Genomic DNA, 16857 nt, shown 5'->3' with positions numbered 1-16857 from the left:
ATCTTTTTATTTTAAATAATATATTTTTAATAAAGAGTAGTTAATTCCAAACTAGAATCTTCATGTAGTAACATTTGTGTGTACTTGGAAATAGTTATAATACGTGAAATTGCTTTACTTTTGCACTTACCAGTATATTGGTTTGTCTACAGTCTGATGTATATTGTTTAAGATAATATTTATTACTTTTTCTAAAATGATATATTAAATAAGTTCATTAGGAGCATCTGTACAACAGTTTTTTTCACATTTAAAAAATTTTAAAATCTGGTTAATTGCATATAGATTTTTTTCTTTTGCACATTCCAAACTATTTTCTCTGTATTTTAATTTCTTATAGGCATGTATTGCAAGAAATTGTTATCCCTCTCCCCTGAATTATTATAATTTCCCAAAGTCTTGTTGTACTTCAGTGAATGAAGTGATATGCCACGGGATTCCAGACAGACGGCCCTTGCAAGAAGGTGATATTGTTAACGGTAAGAAATGTGTAAGCATGACTTTTGTCACCATGAGCAAAGCAACAACAAGGTTTTGGGACTCTGATAGTGACTTGTATTTTCTTTACTTGCTTCCTGTCTTTAACTTATCCCTTTTTTGTATTTAAAATTTTAAAGAAATCTTAAATCTGTGGAAACATTTTTTATGATTTTAAGTACTTCTAGTATGATATGTTTGGCACAGCATGATTGTGATTGACAAATCGTGGAAGATGTCAGTGAAATGTGGAAGTAATGTTGATTCAGGTGGGATTCACTCCTCCCCCCTGCCTTTTCTTTTAGTCCACTAATGGTGTTGAAGAGATCAGGGCAGGCTTTCTTACAGAGAATGAAAAATTTTTAGTAATATATGAAGATCTTAAGAAAAGTAAAATCCTACAGAAATGCCTTCCTTGATGTAAGAAATTCAGAAAGTGGCTACAGGGGCCACTGTGTTAAACTATCTGGGGACGCTGCAAGTGCAGAGGAAGGAGCTGCGATAAAAAGAAATACCGATGAAGAAGACATCCCTAGATGGTATTTTTAATATTGATAACCTTGGTCTTGTTAGTAATCAGAAACCTTCAAACGCTTACCTGTCAGATGAGGAAGCATGAGCCCAAGTGGTAAGGCTGCAGGGGATGCTTTGCCTATGATGCTGACTGGGAGTGCTAGTGGAGACAGCCAACACTTCTTGTTCGGTTGTTATTTTTTAGTTAGGGTATCTGTTTACAAAGGCCATGGCTTTTGCCCAACCCTGTTTTTCATACATACCCTGTTATTTTTAATTATTATTTTTCATACAAACCTGTTATTTTATTTTTACACATTTATTACATAATGTGTGAGGTTTTTCAGGAATGTACGTGTCGTGCTAGCCAACACACCTATATCGTGATACTGTAGGTTGGTCAAAATTCATGGTTTAAAAAAACTCATTTAACATACATTTAGTGTATTACAGTTGTATGTTAGTAGTCTGTATGTATTCAATATGTTGACAAAGGGAAGGGTGAATATTCACAAATAAGTGAAAGCAAATGAGTTTTTGAAAAAAATAAGTGTAGAACAGCATAAGTTTTTTTATTTAGTGATTCACTAGGAAGAGAAAAAAACGCGTTAGACAGTAAGTGAAAGCAGTATTTTCTGTTTAATGTCGAAACGTAGCATAGTCCTCCATTTAATGTTATTAATTGCTTATTGATCTTGTGTGAATGTATCCTCAATACATTTCTTCTGACATAAATGATCTAATTAGTACTGTAAGTATAAAAGACCACCATCTGGCTTGTGCTGCGTGACCACATCCTTTTCCGCCACAGTGAGTTTAGTTGCATGACAGACAAGGAATGTCTTTCAGGCTATAACTGTATATCCATTAGTGTCTAGTTTGAGAATGCAGAAATTGTCTTTCTCATTAAGCTGCTTGATGCTGTCATGTTGGAGAAATGTCTTCTATTTTGAAACAAAAATATGGTCTATATATTTGTACATTGTTTTACAGTGGACATCACTCTTTATCGCAATGGCTACCATGGGGACTTGAATGAGACGTTCTTTGTCGGAGATGTGGACGAGGGAGCACGGAAACTGGTTCAGACCACGTATGAGTGCCTGATGCAAGCCATTGACGCAGGTCGGTGGCAGTGCTGGGCACCCTCTAGAGCTGTTACGTGTTGATGGGCTTCAGATGGCTCGTCCCTCCACAGTTCTTTCCTTGCCCTTACCAGCTTTGCCTCTACCCTGCCTGAGTTAGCGTGGGTTTTAGCAGTGATGGGTATACGGGTGATTTGGGGATCCCTTGATGAGGTGGACCAGATGATTGCTTATCATCCTTTCTCTTCTGTGATTTATCTTTCTTTTCTTTGACCGATAAATGAGGAGGAATGTATATTATATGTATAACATGATAAGTGTATAGAAATGTGTAGTTCTTAAATGCAGTTTTTTTTCCTACATGTTAATTCTTTCATATTATGTTCTCATTTTAAAAAAAATTAATGCTAGATTATGAGAGAAAAATGAACGATCTTCCTTTATACTTACCTCTTTCCTTTTTATATCTTTTTTCCCAGAGGTATCTGCGTTTAACGTTTAGGTTTTTTTTCTCCCCTGTACATTAACAGATGGACATACACATACCACATATATTTATGTGTATGTGTTTAGTTAGGTTAATTAGAGTTATAATATTTGTAATATTCTGTAATTTGTATGTTTTCTCAGTAGGGTCTTTGTGATTTTTCCCAATTAACATATGTACTTGCATGCATAGATCTACCCCCTTGTTTTAATGGCTATATATTATATTTCATACTATAAAAATTTCTACAAGTATTCCCCTACTAGAATTTGGTGTTTTCTAGATGTCTTGCTATTGTAGTGAATAATATCTTTGAGTACAGGTATATTTCTGTAGGATTTTTCTCAGGCTGTCTTTGTCCACTCAGATAGCTCATACAGATTTTGTTGTTGTTTATAGTATGTCTTAGGAGGAGAAAGAATGGCTTGTTGCGAATGTTAGCAGACTGTTACTAAAAGGACAGTTGGAGTTCAAACAACTTTTTAGGTTGAATCCCATGACATTTTAGCTATATTGTTCAGTATATTATCTGTATTCACCTTCCTTTCCCCCACAATAAACCTGATATATCATCAACAAAGTATTGGACAGGACCACATTCTTTGACAAACACATAGTTATCTCTGATAACATAGATCTGTTATTTTTATTTTTTTGAGTCCATTTTAACATGCATGGAAAATGATGACATTTTTACTAATAAAGTTAGAGGAATGAAAAATGAAAATGTGATACTTTCAAGTATCTGTGTTGATTATGTAAAAGCTAATATTCTTTAGTGTTTAGTTTCTCATTTTTGGAAGTTGTAGTTTAAAACAATTTTTAGGGTTTCTGCCAGGTAGTATCTTTGATGTTTATATCCTTTTTGCTCTTCTGTGAGTTGATGGAAATAACCAGAGAGCTGAAATGTTGTTTTACAAAGACACAGGAATAGAACTTACCAAGAAACCAGCAGATACCAAAGTCTTTGTCACAGTAGCCAGGATAGAACTCTGGAAAGTGCTGTTAATACCTTTGTATGTATCATTCTTGCCCCTTATTTTCTACTGGCTTGGCTGCTCAACATGGTGTAGAGCAGTAGAGCTTGACTGTTGTTAAAATTATCCTTTTAGAATTGGGCTTCTCAATCTACACATTAAATTGTTTTGAGTCTGGTAATTCTTTATTGTAGGGCCTGTCCTGTGCATTGTAGGATGCTTAGCCACATTCTTGGTCTTTACCCGCTAGATGCCAGTTTGCACCGGCCCTCCTAGTGGTGAAAACTAAAAGCGTTTCCAGGTACTTATGAAGTGCATCCTTGGGATGAGAATTGCCTCTAGTTTGAGAATTAGGGAGAAATCTCCTCTCTTTTATTCTCATTATTTTTGAACAGGGATTTTTTGTTGTTGTTGTATATTGAGCAAAATGGGTTAAAGTTTTGCTTTGCTCCCCCGTGACTGGGGCTGATAAGAAGGCTTGGATGGGAATGCAAGCAAATCATTATGCAAGTCAGCCTTGTTCCTCAACATTATTAACTTCCCACCCCTGAAAACAGTCAAGCTGGAACATAGAGTTAAGAACAAGTACATATTAATTGAAATAATTCCTGGAGCTATTTGCCCAGAGATTTGATTGGCTGGAGGCGATACATTGTACTGGAACCACAGGTTGAAAATCAGGGAGGCAGAGTTAGGAGACTGTAGGGAGTTGGAGCACCAGAACCATGACTAGGTTCTCTGGGAGTCTGGGCAGCGCCCAGCTTGGGGGTCTCAGTGCTGGGACAGCCATAACAACAACAAGAACCACTTTGTTTGTTTTGGTTTATAGTGGCAAAAGTCATAAAAATTAAGCAGAGCAGGAAGTATATAGTGAGAAGTATCTTTCTATACCCTATCCTCAGGACTGTCTTCAGAGGCAACTGTGAGTAATTTGAGGATCACTTTTATGGGGAAAGAAGCCCAGGGGAAGTAATCCTTTGAGAACTTGATCACTCTGAAACTAAGGATAAGTCCAAGTTACTTTCTGGACATTGCTTTTTGTCCTGGTGCTCTTTCCTACTTTACTTCTTCTGCTCGCTTTAATAGGATAGCACACTTGACCTTAGAGAAGGAGAGAAAGAGATGCCTGTTTTCCATTCTTTTGTCTGTTTAAAAATTTTGTTTAATGTTTATTTTTGGGAGAGAGAGAGACAGAGTATGAGCCGGGGAGGGTCAGAGAGGGAGATACAGAATCCAAAGCAGGCTCTAGGCTCTGAGCTGTCAGCACAGAGCTCGATGTGGGGCTCAAACCCACCAGTGGTGAGCCGAAGTTGGGACGCCCAGCGGACTGAGCCACCTAGGCGCCCCTTTCTTTTGTCTATTTAGAAAGCAAAAGGTATGTCTCTCAACCCCTTAGTACTGCACATGTGTCCCTTTCTGCACCGAAGGAGGAAGTACAGGTGCTACTAGTTTGAATCTCAACTTTGCTATTTATTGGCAGTGTAGTATCTGTTACCCTTGGTTTCCTCATCTGAAAGTTTTGTAAGGGACATGTTTATGTATAGGCATGTAATGTAGAAATATAAAGCATTTGGAAAGGTTCCAGGCACATAGATAGTAATTGGCAGTAAGTGTCACTTACTATTACTTTGTCATGAGTCCTCTTTTTTCCTTCCAGTGAAGCCTGGTGTTCGATACAGAGAATTGGGAAACATTATTCAGAAGCATGCCCAAGCAAATGGGTTTTCAGTTGTTCGAAGCTATTGTGGGCATGGAATCCACAAGCTTTTTCATACAGCCCCTAATGTACCCCATTATGCCAGTAAGTACTACTTTGCCAGCAAAGATTTGCTGTTTGCTAACCATTTATTTAACAAATATTTATTCAAACATTTAACAGGACCTACTATTTTGTATTTATTTTTCTATTAACTGTTATAAATGGACCCTCAAAATGTATATGTGCTCATACACAATACACATTTGTTATCTTGCTCACCTAACAGTCCAAAATGTGTTTGGTCACTATTGGGGTGGTGGTGATACGGCAATTATTCTGTGACCCAGGTTCTGTCATCGTCAACCTATACCTTTCAAGATCACTTTGGGAGTTATTCTTCTAATCTGTAGATACTGGGAGGAGGGGGAAAAGCATGGAGAGGGGTATCTTTGGGAGGTTTTAATGAACCAGCCTGAAATTGGCATAGATCACTTACATTTACTTTTCATTGGTGGGAATTCAGTCACATGGCTACACTAACTGAAAAGGAGATTGGGAAGTGTAATCTAGCTGAGGACTCTCAGAGAAGTAACCTAATTTTGGTCAACAGCCTCTGCCATGGATCCAGCTATCACTGTTCTTTTTTTTTTTTTTTTTAATGTGTATTCATTTTTGAGAAGGAGAGAGTGTGCACCCATGAGCGGGTGAGGAGTAGACAGAGAGGGAGACAGAGAATCTGAAGCAGGCTCTGTGCTGACACAGCGAGTTCGATGTGGGGCTTGAACTCATGAACCATGAGATCATGACCTGAGCTGAAGTCAGACTGAGTCATCAGGCATTCTCTGCTGTCACTTTTTTGATTCCTTAAATGAAATTGGTTTGGCTTGGTTTGATTTTGTAGTATATATCAGATACTGTACTGTTTGTTGGTATAAATAAAGGAGATAGATGAAGTACCTTTTTAAGTTGAGTGCTATCTGATAGAATAAGAAAGGAAGTGTGGGACAATTAATGTCTTCCAAAAACCTTTTTCTCTTAGAGAGATAAGGCATGCAAGAATAAGTCTGTTTATTTAGTGCTAGAAATGAAAGCTGTCCACAGTAAGTGACCTAAGAAGGAATTTAACAAATATATGTGAGTTATTGCTGTGTAGGCACTTTCACATAATTTCTTGTGCTTAAGTTTTCTCATCTTGAACAATAGTAGGGAGTGGCACCTACCCTAGAATTGTTACTAGGATTAAGTGAGATAGTACATGGAAAACAATTAGTGTTAACTTTTAGGATGATGATGATGATGATGATGATGATGATAATGATGGATATACATTATTTCATTTGATCATCACAACTCTGAATAATTTCTTAGCCCTATTTTAAAGAGCAGATTCTGCTAAATAAATAAATAAATAAACAAAATAAATAAATGCAGATTCTGTGCTTAGAAAAGTACTTCATTTACTCAGGTTCACACAGACTAGTAAATAAATACCAAGACTAGGGGTGGTACCTGGGTTTTGTCCTTCTAGAGGCAATCTTGATTCCCATACTTTGTGCCGCCTGGTAAGGACCGAAGCGGTTTGGTGTAGTTCATGTGGGAGAAAAAAAAGAATGGTTGAAATTTTGGCTTGGTGGAGATGAGGAAGAAATTCCAGGTGGAGAGCAAGCATGAATAGATGTTTCAAGTTGAGAGTGAACAGAGAAATGATGAGCTAGGGCTGAGTACTATATATTAATAATACAGCAGGAGGCAGTGCCAGACCAAGGATATTTGACTTTATTTGCTGGGATTATCAGAAACATTTTCGTGCAGAAGAATGACAAGGTGAAGTTGCTATTTTGGGAAGACAAATTTGGCAGTGTTGTCTAGAGTGTATTGCAGGTGTGAGCTAGTCTAGCCAGCCTGATGCACACTTGTTGCCGTAGTCGAGGTGTGAGGTGGTAAGATTCTAGATGTCAGTAGTTGTGAAGAAAAGGGAAAGGAGTGAGAAACCTCTCAATGGGAGAAGCTGGAGAAGTAGTTTGGAGCACAGCATTTGGTACCTATCAGCAAACATTTATTAGCAGACCACGAAGTTTTCTTTATATAAGCTGTGAATTGTGCTTGAAATAAAAATTAGCAACAGAAAATAGGTAGTCAACTTAATTCCCTCCTGGTAAGCCCTGTAATCTGATGTGCATTCCATTAACAGAATGGAAGTGGCTACTCTGATTACAGGGATACATGAGTGTGTGTATGTTTGTGTACAGAGTGTGTGTGCGGGGGGGGGGGGTGAAAAAATTCCCTTTACTTACTGAATTGACAAATGACAGACTTAGGTTTAGATACGGATTATATAAAGAGATGGAAGAAGATAGAATTTATGGGAGAAGGGGACACGGGTCAGTGATGATCGTGTCCGTAAAATACATAAAACCATTTAATTAGAAATAGAAAACAGTTCTGAAAAAAGAAGCAAGGGCCACGTATACTTGATTTCATATGTTTGATACATTTATGGAAAGTCCAGTTTCAGTCAGGTTTATATATATTAAAATATGTTGTGATCACTTCAGGGAAGTGTAAAAGGAAACTGCTGAGTCTTTGTGCAGCTGAGACCTTTTGAAATGTGTAAATGATCCCTGCTTTGGCTTGTAACTCCATATTCCTAACTAGCTGAAGGTGGAACTAGGAAACTGTTGTGTAACTTCCTCCACGCCTTCTATGTTAGAGAAGTCCTTGTTAGAATTGATTTCCTTTTATTTAAGTCATTAGGGCTGAGAGGTAATGATGATAATACCCTACGTTTGGAATGTATGTTAAATAATCTGTGAGGTAGATGGTAGAGCAGGTACAGCTTTTTACAGAAGTACTTAGCATACTGTCTGCAGTCGTGTAGTCAATCAGATAATGTATGTTTGCTGAGTGAGGTACATGGAGAAACTGAAACCATGAGTCAAGTTGAGTAGGAGTGGTAACTTCTAGAATAATGAGTCAGTGACAGAAGAAAGGAGTGGAACTTTGAGTCTCTGTTTCATCACTGTCCAATAGTAATATCTTGCGAGGTGCCTATGTAATTTAAAAATTTCTAGTGGTCAGTAAAAAAAAAAAAATAGGTGGAATTAACTTGAATGATATATTTTATGTAATGCATTGCATTCACAAAATTAGCATTTCAGCATTTAATCAGTGTAAAAATGATTGAGATATATATTTCATCTTTGAAATCGGCATATATTTTACACTGAACAGTTGACATCATTCTGACTAGCCACTTGGCAAGTGCTCTCGGAGGCTACATGCTTCCAGTGCTGCAGCAGTGGGACAGCTCAGTTCCAGATTCCTTTATCCTTTTTCTTTCTGTGACATCACACTGCTACCCTTTTGACAGTAAAAAAAAATACATATCCCCAGGGGAATATGACCAATTCTTTATATGTAGTAAGTTGCAGGTCATTAGGAAAGAAAGTTCTTAGAAATAGTAAGTCATTGTTTTTTGCCTCTCAGATTTTAGGATGATTTAGAAAGTCCAGATTTGGAATCTGCAGTGCGTGTATTTTGGCAATACGTAAGAGAGTGAAAAGCAGCATGATGGCTTTTCACAAGGAAGGATGTGTAGGAATATAAATGTGCAGGTGAGATTAGATCACATCTAGATGGCGTTTAGTGGATTCAGCCTCTGGACACGTGTCATTCATTACCAAAGCCACCATCTCCAAGACCAGCCTTACTAAGAAACCCTGAAAGCCAGTGCTGTTGCCATCTGGTGGTTAAGCAGAGCAAATGCAGTCATTTGTTTACTGATGCTCACATCAGTTTTTTGTTTTTTTTTTTAATTGGAACTTTAAACTGATTCTCCATTTTTGTCTGAGATTATCTAAAAATGTCCATTCCTGTTTTTACCTTTTGGCCTTTTTTGGAGGATGACCAGTTTGAATACTTGAACTCATCGTTGTGTCTTTCATGATGGTCCTGAAAAATACTCTCGTATTAGTGAACAAAAAGCTAAAAAAGTATTTGGGGGAGAAAATGGAATTTCTGTTTTCAGATAAAAAGGGATAGTTTTATCATTAAAAAAAAGTAGGTTCATACATAGAGGCTTTGTTCCTTTTTGAAGATAAGAAAAAGAAGGCAACATAAAAGCCTCATGAGAATCGTGCCATTGTTTCTGTGGGCTGTGTGCCTGCTCCCCCCTCACCCCACATCCACACACCCACCCAAAAGGTGCGAGGCTTCCGGCGTAATCTGGAACATCTGTTGTTTTCCTTTAAATATCTGGGTGAGTAATGGAACTTTGCTTGGTTGAATGATTTCAACTCTACTCCTGGTGTAACATAAATGGTGGTACTTTTCATTTCATAGAAGTGATAACTTCATCTGAAATCACTTTGCAGACATCTCTGTGTTTTCCTAGAGAAAATAGAAGCAGAATAAAATATGCCTAGGACAGTATCTGCCCCACAGCAGGTGGATATCTGCAAAATACCTGTTTGTTGAATGATCCCCTTTAAGAAGGGGGAATTGGGAAAGGAGAGAGGAATTTAAGAATCACTGATAGGAATGCAAGTTGTGTACTCTGACAAGGGAGCTGTTCAACAGTATGCTGCTGGTTTTTAGCTGGGTTTTGAGAATTTTTTTTTCTTTAATTTCAGAAAATAAAGCAGTTGGAGTGATGAAGGCTGGCCATGTATTTACAATTGAGCCAATGATTTGTGAAGGTGAGAAAAAAGGATGCTATAATGTTCTTGAATTTTAATTTACTTTTGGTCACTCATGATCAGATCAGTAGTCTGCTCTGTTTATTTTCTTTTTGGTTCATTTCCACTCCCAGTCGCATCTCAAGCTCAATTCAGTATCATGTAGAGAACTGAAAACTGTAAGGGCTGGCAAGAAAGCAGTGCTTTCTGTCTGGTAATTCTGCTGTCAGTAGATGCTGAAGTACTTGAATCCTGGTCCCTTTCCATAAAAGATTCTGTCAAAGGGTGTGTTGTAATAACAGGAGCCTCCATCAAGCCTGTGTAGTTTTTTGATGGGTGTCCAGGGGGAGGGAAAAAGAAGTAGAGCCACTCACTTCGAGGCAGACACGGGTATATGATTTGCTTCTCCACAACTCACGAGGTAGGTGCTATCCCCATCATACAGAAGAGCAAACTGGTCCTTGAAGCAGGTAAGTAACTCTTCTGAAGTCATCTAGCTAGTTATGTGGCAGCTGACTTAGACCAAACTCATGAGCTGTTCTGCCTGCTCAGGGTCTGCGCTCAGGTCATCAGGTGGCATTATTTAGCTCTTGTGGACAAAGCACAGCACAGACATACTTAACGCTGGCAGTTTTATGTCCTCAGTGTTGCTGTTCCCCGTGGCAGGCTCATAGCATTGATAAAGACCCAGTGTCATGATTAGAGCTTGTCGCTCAGATGGTCGGATGTTCTCTTCACCTTTCTTCTCAGCCAGTCCTCTGTTGGGATTAGGGGACGCAGTGAGGCTGTAGTAGTGGGGCTGGTGTGTCCTGGGGCCTACATTAAAGGATACCTCCTCTCTGGATTCTTCCGGTCTTTTTTATAACCTGATCTTGGCAGTGACATCCCATTACTTCTGTCAGATTGCCTTCCTTAGAAGTGAGTCACTAAATTCAGTCTACAGGCTGCCTTCTTATAACCTGATCCTTTGTTGCCTTTTCTGTAAAGTGGAATTACAGTCTTTAACCTGCCAGCTCCCCAGGGCAGCTATTAAGAATTGAGACGACTTACATTAGCACAAAATACCTTGTGTCCTTTTAAGGGCTGTGAACATGCAAGGTACTGTTTTTGTCGTTGTCATGGAATAAGAATTAAGTTCTGATCCTGTGGAACCAGTCTGAGGGCGGGAGGTATATTAGCAGAGAAAAGCAAGACACTGAGAAGAAAGTAGTTTTGGTTACATACCTGTTTTCATTAACTGGCACCTGGTTGGTAAGACACAGTGTGGTATTTCCAAGAATAAGCAAATAACTTTTCATAGAGCCTGTTCAGATAATCATCATATTATAGCATACATACTTTAGTGTAACTCAGGTAGGCTAAATCCTAGCTCTGGAGTGGAAAGTTTCAAATGCAAAGAAGAATTTGAATTTTCTCTGAATAGGATCCAGATATGTTTGACTTGACATTGGTAAAGAACCTTTTGTAAGCAGTTCGCAGTAAAGTTAGATAAGTATTATGTCTTTAATCCAGTTGTGAAAAGGTTATTCATTACATCAGAAAATACGCAGTTACAGTCATCTTTACATGTTTGACAAAGCATGAATTAGCTTTCTTTAAGCTACCTCATATTTTCTTTTTAGGCTGGGATTTAGTATTGTAAAAGTAGGTTACTTCACTGCATTTTATATGTGTTCTAGGATTTGTGTGAGTCAGTGAGACCTAATCTTTGGTAAAGATTACTCAAAATGAAGGCTGTATTGATTTTTTTTGACATCTAATTTGGAGACAAGAAAGTCTCTATAAACACACTTCTATACTAGTATCCAGAATTGCATAACTTTCTCATTTTACCTCTGCCTCCCCTCCTCTCTTTCTCGAGAGTGGTTTCTTTCATTGTCCTGGGGCTTTTTTCACTGTCCCTTTCTTTCCTTTCTCTTTTAGCCCCTCCCTATCTATTTTGCCTCATTCTAATTTTTTAAAATTCTCTCACCAATCCTATTTCTTTCTCTTAGCCCCTTTTTTTTCTGGTTACTAGAGGGGTGTGGTCAAAAATTTCAGAGTAGAATCTCTTGTCACCATCTGTGTGCCTGCCATTTAAAAATCATATTAGAAATTAAATGCTATAGGGGCGCCCGGGTGGCTCACTCGGTTAAGCGTCTGACTCTTGATTTTGGCTCAGGTCATGGTTCGTGACATCGAGTCCCATGTTAGGCTCTGTCCTGACAGAGAAGAGCCTGCTTTGGATTCTCTTCCTCTCTGTCTCTGCCCCTTCCCTGCTTGCATTCTTTCTCTCTCTCTGTCTCTCTCTTAAAAATAAACAAACATTAAAAAAAATGCTGTAATAAAAGTGTAAAAAGATGATTTCCTTTACAATATACATTGGCTGTAGTTTATGCCAAAGTTGTACCAGGAAAGAGCTAAATTTATTAATTCAATTTTTAACTCATAGTTCTATAATGAGCTGTATCAATATGTTTTCTAAAATGAAACCCAGTGCCTTTATTTTGGAAATACCATCTTGATTTGGTATTTGGGAGGCATAAAAAATGTGAAGTTGTAACACACCCAAGGAATAAAATATCATCATTACTTCATTGAACTAAAAACCAAAATGAAGTTGGAGGAAAAACTAAAACAGTTGAAGTATAAATAGGAGTATTATTATTATTGTTATTACTGAGGTATAATTGATGTACAATATTGTATTAGTTCTAGGTATAGATTAAATATACTGATTTGACAGTACTATGTATTACCCAGTGCTTATCGTGATAACTGTAGTCACCACCTCTCAATTTTATTGACTGTATTCTCTATGCTCTACTTTTCATTTCCGTGATTTCTTTGTTTTATAACTGGAAGTTTGTACCTCTTAATTCCCTAATTTCACGCCCCCCCACCCCGCCCCATATACCTCCCTTCTGGCAACCACTTGTTTGTTCTCTCTATTTAAGAGTCTTTCGCAGGGGTACCTGGGTGGCTCAGTCAATTAAGCATCCGACTTTGACTCAAGTCATGATCTCACAGTTCGTGAGTTCCAGCCCCGCATGAGGCTCTGTGCTAACAGCTCAGAGCAGCCTGGAGCCTGTTTCAGATGTGTCTTCCTCTCTCTCTGCCCCTCCCCTGCTCGCTGTCTGTCTCTGTCTCAAAAATAAATAAATGTTAAAAAAAAAAATTTAAGAGTCTGTTTGGTTGTTCATTGGTTTTGTTTTTTAAGTTCTACATGTAAGTGAAATCATAAGAGTATTTGTCTTTTTCTGTCTAACTTATTTCACTTAGCATAATACCCTCTAGGTCCATCCATGTTGTCGCAAATGGCATGATCTCACCCTTTTTCATGGCTGTGTAATACTTTGTTGTGTGTGCATGCCGTATCTTCTTCATCCATTCATCTATCAGTGGACGCTTGAGAGTTACTTCCATATCTTGGCTACTCTGCATAATGCTGCAGTAAACATAGGGGTGCATATATCTTTTTGAAGGAGTGTTTTTGTTTTCTTTGGGTAAGTTCCTAGTAATGGAAATACTGGATTGTGTGGTAATTCTATTTTTAATTTTTCTCACAGTGGCCGCACCAGTTTACACTAGCAGTCCACAAGGGTTCCCTTTTTCTCTACTTCCTCACCAACCAACACATGTTATTGCCTGTTGTGAGGTGATAATCTCATTGTAGTTTTGATTTGTAGCTCCCTGATTATTAGTGATGTTGAGTATCTTTTCATGTGTCTGTTAGCTGTCTGATGTCTGCTTTGGAAAAATGTTCAGGTCCTCTCCTCATTTTTAATTGGATTCTTTGTTTTTGTTTTTGTTTTTGGTGTTGAGGTATATATAAATTCTTTATGTATCTGGATATTAACCCCTTATCAGATCTATCATTTGCAGATATCTTTTTGCATTCGGTAGGTTGCCTTCTGTTTTGTTGATGGTGTCTTTTGCTGTGCAAATGCTTTTTATTTTTGATGTAGTCCCGATAGTTTATTTTCGCTTTTGTTTTCCTTGCCTCGGGAGACAGATTCATAAATATGTTGGTGAGGCTGATGTCCAAGAGATTACTGCCTGTTTTCTTTAAGGAGATCCATGGAATTCCAAGTCTTTAATTTTGAGTTTATTTTTGTGTGTTGTGTATTTTGCTTACTATGTAAGCAAGTAGTGCAGTTTCGTTCTTTTTTTTCCAGTTTCATTCTTTTGAATGTAGCTGCCTACCATTTGTAAATTGGAGTCTTAATAGTGAATTTTCTAATTGGCTTCTGTAATATCCAAGGATATAGGAGTACATGCAAATACTCTTATCTAGAGAGTTTGTTTAGAAAACTGAGCGATAGAATTAAGAAATTGTTTTTGTTTGTTTGTTTAAGGTGGATGGCAGGATGAAACCTGGCCAGACGGTTGGACCGCCGTGACGAGAGACGGAAAGCGGTCTGCTCAGTTTGAGCACACCCTGCTGGTCACGGACACTGGCTGTGAAATCCTGACCCGGCGACTTGATAGCACGCGGCCTCACTTCATGTCCCAATTTTAATTTCTCCCGAGATGGCACATCTCAGTAATACCTTCTGGCTGTACCATGCATTTTATTGAGAGTACAGAATGGAAGAGGAGATTTTTATTACGTGTTTTGTTTTGACTATAGATAAGGAAGACTACAGCATTGGATGTGTGTCCTCAAGAACTTGACTTGGGTCTGAAAAAGCTGAGAAGAATAAAAGAAACATTCTCAACTCTTTTCAGTATTCCCCTCTCCCTCCAGAAATCTCTGCACCCCTGTTTTCTCACTTGGCCTTTGAGCACTTTTTACGTAAACCTGCTTCTAGTTGCTTTTATCACTGCCACAACTGGGCCAGCAAGAGCCAGCTGCTCTTCAGGTGAATGTGGAAGATGAGAATCCTTGAAACTTTAGCAACATATGTTGTTCCAGATTTTTTTTATTATATATGTATGGAAATATATATGTATACATTTTAAATTCCATGTATGTAATTCCTGAACACTATATGACCTGGGTTTGTGTTAATTCTGCCCTGACAGTGCTATATGCTGTCATAAATGGACCCATTGTTTGCAGTGATTTATTTCCCAGTTGGGAATTTGGCCTCCCTCCTTCCCCATGCTACTTATTTACCCTTGTAATTGTGTGTAAGGAAGCACTCGGTCAGTGAGACTTCCTCTCCAGTGTGGACTCCGTCAGTGAATGGTTGTGGCAAAATTCACTTTGGAAAAGGGTTGTCACATTTTAAAAACATCTAGTTTCTGGCAAAAATAGCCATGTTTCATATGATAGCTGGCTGTTTCAGAGCATGAGCGTTTTGTGATACATTGCTCTTTCAGACCTCTTTCTGGTCGAAATGGGAGGGAAAAAGCTCCCTTTCTTCCCCTCTATTTTATTTCAAGGGCAAACCTTGGAGATATTCAGAGAAGGGTGAACGGTTGCACTGTGGAGGTTGATGGGAAGAGACAGTTCTGAAATTTCTTTGGCAGTGAGCAGAGTAAGTCAGGTGGGCTGTTAGCTTCTGACATTTAGTAAACCTGGTAGTGATGAGAAAGGAACTTCTTTGAAGATTGTACTGTTCCCTTGCAGTAGAGATGCAGCTGTCTGTGGTGTGTTGAAAACACACTTTACCTTGACATGGTTGGGAACCTCATTAGAAATGACCCCAGCTGCCCAATATCTTTGTTCCTTTCAGTAGTTCAGTCCAAATGGAAGTGTATCCAGGGAACGCGTATCAGATCAAAGTCGTTGTCATTGGAGTGTACTTGATTACTGGGTATCTGGTAACTTTCTTGTAAGATAATTTGATACCACTGACATGTTATATGAGAACATCTTTCCCAGAGTGCCTCAGACCTTTATTGCTTTAAAAGAATTATGATAATGTTTTCATTACTTTTATTATTTTAATGATTTAGTGAAGTGACTGAATCTGGTATAGACTTTTGGGGGTATGTGTGTGAAATTTTTTATCAAACTGTAATATTTGTGAATGGAATGCCTTGCAATATGAATGTTAATATAATGTGTAAAGGGAGATTAAAAGTTTGAACGATTATCCCCTCCCCCCCCCCCCCCCCCCACCGTGTAGTTATTAACTTTGCTGCATTTGTTTGGGGTTTCAGAGGGAAGTGGCGGGAGTAGGGTGGCTGATTTCATAATCTGAAATAAACTCATGACCATTTGAGTGAAGAGTTTTTCGAGTTTAACGACTACATAATTCCAGTACTGTGTTTAGTTCACCAGAGCCTATCAGCAGTATTTGAGATGCAACCATAGTTTTGAGAGCTTTCAAGACAGAATGCTGAATATTTAGGTAATCATTTTAGGTACTGATGGTGGAATTAACAGTGTGGGCTTCTTTGATCATTAGAATATAAGCTCAAGGAAAAAATACCTTGATAGGATAATTTTTTTGTAAAAAGGTTAACATTGGTGATGATGCTTTTTTTGGTTTGGTAGATTTCAAAACAGTATGGGCTCTAGTCTAATTGTATATATCTAATTTAAAATGTTTATTAGATGAGAAAGCTTCACGTTTCATTATTCTGCCAACTTTTCAGAGTGTATTAACTTTTTATTTTTTGTGTCAACTTAATTTTTTTTTTTTTTACTTTTTTTTTTTTTCAACGTTTATTTATTTTTGGGACAGAGAGAGACAGAGCATGAACGGGGGAGGGGCAGAGAGAGAGGGAGACACAGAATCGGAAACAGGCTCCAGGCTCTGAGCCATCAGCCCAGAGCCCGACGCGGGGCTCGAACTCCTGGACCGCGAGATCGTGACCTGGCTGAAGTCGGACGCTTAACCGACTGTGCCACCCAGGCGCCCCTCAACTTAATTTTTTTAATGTTTGTTTATTTTTGAGAGAGAACATGAGCTGGGGAAGAGCAGAGAGAGGGAGACACAGAATCCAAAGCAGGCTCCAGGCTCTGAGCTGTCAGCACAGAACCCGATGCGGGGCTCGAACTCCTGAG

The 16857-nt window shown here is 38.4% G+C and overlaps 1 protein-coding gene across 1 annotated transcript in view; it reads left to right on the top strand.

Annotated features, from left to right (window-relative positions):
- Nucleotides 1–16074, top strand: part of METAP1 (methionyl aminopeptidase 1) — a 58474-nt gene extending 42400 nt beyond the window's left edge. The window contains exons 7-11 of the mRNA XM_043571924.1: nucleotides 341–479; nucleotides 1984–2115; nucleotides 5197–5340; nucleotides 9870–9935; nucleotides 14252–16074. Of these exons, the coding sequence (XP_043427859.1) occupies nucleotides 341–479; nucleotides 1984–2115; nucleotides 5197–5340; nucleotides 9870–9935; nucleotides 14252–14415 (645 nt within the window). The 3' untranslated portion in view covers nucleotides 14416–16074. The remainder of the gene's footprint in view (nucleotides 1–340; nucleotides 480–1983; nucleotides 2116–5196; nucleotides 5341–9869; nucleotides 9936–14251) is intronic.
- Nucleotides 16075–16857: the final 783 nt, after the last annotated feature.

This window comes from Prionailurus bengalensis, chromosome B1, assembly GCF_016509475.1.
Source record: "Prionailurus bengalensis isolate Pbe53 chromosome B1, Fcat_Pben_1.1_paternal_pri, whole genome shotgun sequence".
Lineage (NCBI taxonomy): Eukaryota > Metazoa > Chordata > Mammalia > Carnivora > Felidae > Prionailurus > Prionailurus bengalensis.
Note: the sequence above shows the minus strand (reverse complement) of the source record. Positions and strands in the feature narration are given on the sequence as shown.